The 6,000-nt window shown below is 41.6% G+C and overlaps 1 protein-coding gene across 1 annotated transcript; it reads left to right on the plus strand.

Moving 5' to 3' along the window:
• The first annotated feature begins 1,240 nt into the window (after window positions 1–1,240).
• LOC143863315 (uncharacterized) lies at window positions 1,241–6,000 on the plus strand. Its single transcript, XM_077374003.1, has 2 exons — window positions 1,241–1,283; window positions 4,832–6,000. Exons 1-2 carry the CDS (start codon window positions 1,241–1,243, stop codon window positions 5,998–6,000), a joined length of 1,212 nt encoding a protein of 403 aa, XP_077230118.1.

Below are 6,000 nucleotides of genomic sequence, written 5' to 3' on the forward strand. Positions count from 1 at the left end.
TGACGTGGTTTTCGAGATTACTCTAAGAGTGGCTAACCTTACCATAAAAAAAAACACATTTGATCTAAGGGTGAATCAAAATGTAGTCGAGTCCCTTGAATAATCTATACCTTCTTTGATAGAGTCCTTGGGAGTCTATCCCTCATTTATATTTGTTTTTGCTTTCTTTCAAGGTCTAAATTGTAAGGCACTGAAAGGAAGGAGTGTACACCTTCCAAAATGAAAGATCCTGGTTTATGTATCCTGTTCAGACAGGTTGAATATGTCAAGTTTCAAACAGTGGGTGGCGGAAAGAATGAACCTCAAATAGTGGTCAATGAAAGGAGAAGTCTTTGAGCTTAGCCATTTTCCTATCTTTATTCCCAAGAAAGAACCTATGCAAATCCAAAAATTTCCTTATCTATCCTTCTACTTTTCTTGAGACTCTTGTCATGGAAATACAATACACTAGGGGCATCTTTTATGACTTGCATCATAAAAGATATCAAGCATACAAAGGCAATCAATGCTAATATTTACAAGTTGAAGTAAGAGAGATGCGAGCACGTCTTGAGCCAAATCTCTGAACTCTTCAAGTGAGCCCTCTTTCTTAAAAGAGTTAATTTCCAAAGAAAATCAATTTCTCCAGCGGAGTTTAGAATTTGCTCCCGCAACTTCAAACCTCAACAGAATATTTTTCATCTATTAAAGAAGGGTCAATATCCAAATCCCTGCAAGTTACTTGAGTCCGATCCTCAGCAAGGAACTCGTATTCCCATTTTTCTCGGCAAGAGACATTTAATCCCAGAAAAATCAATTCTCCAATCACTAAGTCCTCTGTGTAGGTCTTATGCATTCTTGGCTCTTCGTGGTCTACCATTCAAGTATACCATGGACCCTTGCTTCCCGCGTGGTTCTTCGAGATCTGCCTTTCAAGTTGTATCATGGACCCACTATCCATACTCATTCTATTCATCTCCAATGCTTGTCATTATCCTTGTTCATTCTTGGCTCTTCATGGTCTACCAGTCAGCTACACCATGGACCCTTGCTCTATGAGTGGTTCTTTGTGATATATCCTTCTGTATATCATGGACCCACCATCCATGATCATTCCATTCGTTTCCATTACTTATCTTTGTTCCTTTTGGGCTCTTCGTCACTTATTGCTGCAGACCCCGGATTTAATGCTTGGCTCTTCACGGTTTTTTGTCGTGAACCCTCGATTCCTTTTCAGCTGGGCTCTTCGTGGCTAATTGCCATGGACCTCGGATTTATTGCTATGCTCTTCATGCTCGATTTCTGTTTGCTTAACTCTTCGTGGTATAATGCCATAGACCTTGGATTTCCTGCGTGGCTCTTCATGGCTATTACGATGGACCCTCGATTTCCAGTTTCTTTTCAAAAATTAAAAAAAAAATAAAATCCAATCCTCATTGGAATTTGGAATTCAGTTTTGCAATTTTCAAAATATAGGCAGAGTTTTTGGTTTACTTGTTTAAAGAGGCCAATGCCCGCAAGATTTCATCAAATTTCTTCGAGTTGTACCTTTGGTAAAAGTCATGTTTTCCTAACCGTTTCCAGCTATGCTATGTTTTAACTCTTTTTCCTCCTCTCTGACCTCTAGGAGGTTATGTTAGGAGCGATCTGACCGTCATTTCCAGAATAAAAAACTCGAGATATCATCACCCCATCCGGTATTGAAAGTTTGAGTCTCCTCAAACATTCTTTACCTGTTTTGTAATCCGGTATAGAAAGTTTGAGTCTTCTCAAACATTCTTTACCCGTTTTGAAATCCGGTATTGAAAATTTGAGTCTTCTCAAATATTCTCTACCCGTCTTGTATTCCGGTATTGAAAGTTTGAGTCTTCTCAAACATTCTTTACCCGTTTTGAAATCCGGTATTGAAAATTTGAGACTTCTCAAATATTCTCTACCCGTCTTGTATTCCGGTATTGAAAGTTTGAGTCTTCTCAAATATTCTTTACCCGTTTTGAAATCCGGTATTGAAAATTTGAGACTTCTCAAATATTCTCTACCCGTCTTGTATTCCGGTATTGAAAGTTTGAGTCTTCTCAAACATTCTCTACCCGTTTTGAAATCCGGTATTGAAAATTTGAGACTTCTCAAATATTCTCTACTCGTCTTGTATTGCGGTATTGAAAGTTTGAGTCTTCTCAAACATTCTCTACCCGTTTTGAAATCCGGTATTGAAAATTTGAGTCTTCTCAAATATTCTCTACCCGTCTTGTATTCCGGTATTGAAAGTTTAAGTCTTCTCAAACATTCTTTACCCGTTTTGAAATCCGGTATTGAAAATTTGAGTCTTCTCAAATATTCTCTACCCGTCTTGTATTCCGGTATTGAAAGTTTGAGTCTTCTCAAACGTTCTCTACCCGTTTTGTATTCCGGTATTGAAAGTTTGGGTCTTCTCAAACATTCTCTACTTGTCGTGTAATCCGGTATTGAAAGTTTGAGTCTTCTCAAACATTCTTTACCCGTTTCGAATGATCTGGCTCTCGATTCCAGGATAAAAACTCGATGTATCCGGTATTGATAGTTTGAGTCTTCTTAAACATTCTCTACCCGCTTTGTAATCCGGTATCGAAAGTTTGAGTCTTCTCAAATATTCTTTACCCGTTTTGAATGATCTGGCTCTCGATTCTAGGATAAAAACTCGATGTATCCGGTATTGATAGTTTGAGTCTTCTCAAACATTCTCTACCCGCTTTGTAATCCGGTATCGAAAGTTTGAGTCTTCTCAAATATTCTTTACCCGTTTGAATGATCTGGCTCTCGATTCCAGGATAAAAACTCGATGTATCCGGTATTGATAGTTTGAGTCTCCTCAAATGTTCTCTACCCGTCTTGTATTCCGATATTGATAGTTTGAGTCTCCTCGAACATTCTCTATCCGTCTTGTATTCCAGTATTGATAGTTTGAGTCTTCTCAAACGCTCTCTACCCGTCTTGTATTCCGGTATTGATAGTTTGAGTCTTCTCAAATGTTCTCTACCCGTCTTGTATTCCGGTGTTGATAGTTTGAGTCTTCTCAAACACTCTTTACCCGTTTTGTATTCCGTATTGATAGTTTGAGTCTTCTCAAACATTCTCTACCCGTTTTGTAATCCGGTATCGAAAGTTTGAGTCTTCTCAAATATTCGTTACCCGTTTTGAATGATCTGGCTCTCGATTCCAGGATAAAAACTCGATATATCATCATCCTTCCGGTATTGAAAGTTTGAGTCTTCTCAAACGTTCTCTACCCGTCTTGTATTCCGGTATTGATAGTTTGAGTCTCCTCAAACGCTCTTTACCCGTCTTGTATTCCGGTATTGATAGTTTGAGTCTCCTTAAACGTTCTCTACCCGTCTTCTATTCCGGTATTGATAGTTTGAGTCTTCTCAAACGTTCTCTACCCGTCTTGTATTCCGGTATTGATAATTTGAGTCTTCTCAAATATTTTTTACCCGTTTTAGCACCCGATAATTAGCCAAGTGATTCTTGGTTTAAATTGTCAATCAAAATCTTCATTCTTCAATACAGGCACCGAGTTAAGAGTCGATGAGAGGTTATCTCCCTTTTGTTTTCAGTCTTTGAGTCTCGTAGTGTTATTCTGTTGTTTTACCCTTGTGAATATCATTTTAGAGTCAAAACCTAAAAACTTGTTTTATTTTGTTTTCGGGCCGGCCAAAATGTGTTGTCTGTTCAGCTTTGCCATTCGTGTGACAAGCACACTCTGCCAAAGAGGGGCATCTGTAGACACCCCATTTTGACCGACCCCCTTTCTTTTCCCATAGATGAATAAATTCCCGAAGTTGAAAAATGCCCATTTACAAGTTATTGCTAAAAGCCTTTCTGAAACGCGAGTGACCCCTGAGCTCGGCAAATTGGCCCAAGTCGTACCCCAACCCATGATCTTGGGTTTAATTCGAGCTTAATATAAAGAAATGCAGAGTGGGGTGGATCAGATGCGTAGGAGTGCCCTGCAAGTGAATTAAAGAAGAGAAAGTGTACCGTGTTTTCTACTTGCCCCCCCTGCAGAGTTGAAAAGAGCATTCATTATACACTAGAAGGGGTTGTTAAGAGTAAGAGAGTAGGTATAAAATACACTAGAAAGGGAGTGCCCTTACCGGAATTTTTTCATGTATATTTAACTAAGAAAGAATGGAGTGTGAAATATCAAGGTAAGAATGTGCCCATACCAGTCCCCATTTGTGCACAAGAATAATAATAAAAAAAAATTGAGAGCATTTACCTCCCCATCATTCTTACCCAGACCACCTTCCCGTGTCTAAAAGAGTAGTCACAAATACACTAAAAGGGGAGTGTCCCTGGGAAGAAAGGGGTCAAATATATAATTTCTCATCTTTGTTTCTTCCTCCTTTCTTCACTCGAGCCACCCCCTTTTGCTGTGAAAAAGTACTAAAAATACACTTAGATGAGGCTGCCCATGGGAGAAAAGGAGGCTAAATATACCATTTCCCCTTGCATAAAACCCACGAACTAGGGTTCCCAAAGGGAGGAAGAGGTTTCGGTTTTTCTTCTCCCAACAGGGGAGCCCCATTTGCGGCTCCCAACAGGGAAGAGTAGGAAGAGAGGGAGTTGCAGGGGAGAGGGCGATGAAGGAGAATCGAGATAGAGAAGGAAGAGAGGAAAGCCCGGCCACCATCACCCCTACCACATCCACCATCCTCTCTATGACCGCCGACCATTGAACCCAAACCCACTTCACTTTACTCCCACTTAGAGCCCCGAACCAAAACTCATTCCATTCTCTCCGGCCACAACCCACCGGAATCCGGTAACCCCATTTGCCTCCACCTCCATCTTCCATTTCCCATCTCCATAGATTCCGGCAATTTCGCCGGAATCCGACCGAACCCCTCTTTGCAATTCGCAACCTCCTATACCACCGTCTCCTTCTACCCACCATTGAAGCCACCATTTCTGCCCAAGCCATCCACCACCTCCTCAAACCCCATCTTATTAGAACCCAAAACCCCTTTGTTTTCCCCATTTTCTCCATTTTCAGAACTAGAAAATGAGCTTGGGTTCGCTCTCGATCTTTTAAACCTTAACCCCTTTGATCTATCTCTACAATGCTTCTTTCCTCCTCTTCATCCTTCGCATTTCGAAGTATTAGAGAGCGCCATAGATCTGATCCAGATCAAGAAGATCCAGGATCGTATGGAAGCAGATTTTTACCTTCGAAATCTCTCTGATAGGGTTTCAGCTCTCGAGTTAGGGTTTGATCGGGTGTTGATCCCGAAAATCAACGGCCAAGATCGGAGGTATTCTTTGCAGGCCGAGGTTAAAGGAGCTGAGAAGGACGGGATTGATCGGAAGTACAAATGGACGGTTGAGATTAAAGGGAAAGGAAAGAACGCTCCGATCTCGCGCGCGTATACGTTGAAGGCGTCGTCGGCTCCGGCCGGCGGCAAGCCGGAAAAGGCGAAGGAGTCGAAGGGGAAGTGTTCTGATGCCACAACTTTGGTTGAGAAGGGTTCAGGGACTACACGTGTGGTGGAGATTGAAGATACGGATCTAGCAGGTCTTGCTGTAAAACAGGTGTTTGCCAGGAAGAGGGATGCGGCCGTTAGGACTATCAAGGGTAAGAGCAAGGAATTATCACCGCAAGATGCAGCAATGATAATTCAGGTGAGCTTCAGAGCTCATCTGGTCCATCTATCTCAGACACTCCGGGGTCTACGAGATCTGGCCGTGGCCAAAGTCAAGTTGAAGGAGCTGAGGGCCCTGTTCACAAATTTCTCTTATCGGAGGCGCATTGCATGTGATGCCGAAGAATGCCAGAGATTCTCTGAGAAAATCATTGTTTTGCTTCTCACTGTAGATGCAATTGAGGACCTCACAATTCGATCCTCAACCTCCACAAAATTTCTGCCCTCCCCGCACGATTCAACCAAAAAAAAAAAGAAAAAAAAAAGAAGGAATTCAGCTGAGGATTTGATGACCATCAGCCATGTTGGATCAAGGAAGAGAGCGAGGAGAGTAAACTGA

Source organism: Tasmannia lanceolata, unplaced genomic scaffold (assembly GCF_043159265.1).
Source record: "Tasmannia lanceolata isolate RefF3 unplaced genomic scaffold, GAP_Taslan_0.1 ptg000044l, whole genome shotgun sequence".
NCBI lineage: Eukaryota > Viridiplantae > Streptophyta > Magnoliopsida > Canellales > Winteraceae > Tasmannia > Tasmannia lanceolata.

Bases quoted from the DNA above. Each gene is read 5' to 3' on its own strand.
- LOC143863315 (XM_077374003.1), top strand. From the start codon at position 1,241: ATGGACCTCGGATTTATTGCTATGCTCTTCATGCTCGATTTCT. The intron at 1,284-4,831 runs GTTTGCTTAACT...CCATCTCCATAG, and splicing joins GCTCTTCATGCTCGATTTCT to ATTCCGGCAATTTCGCCGGA.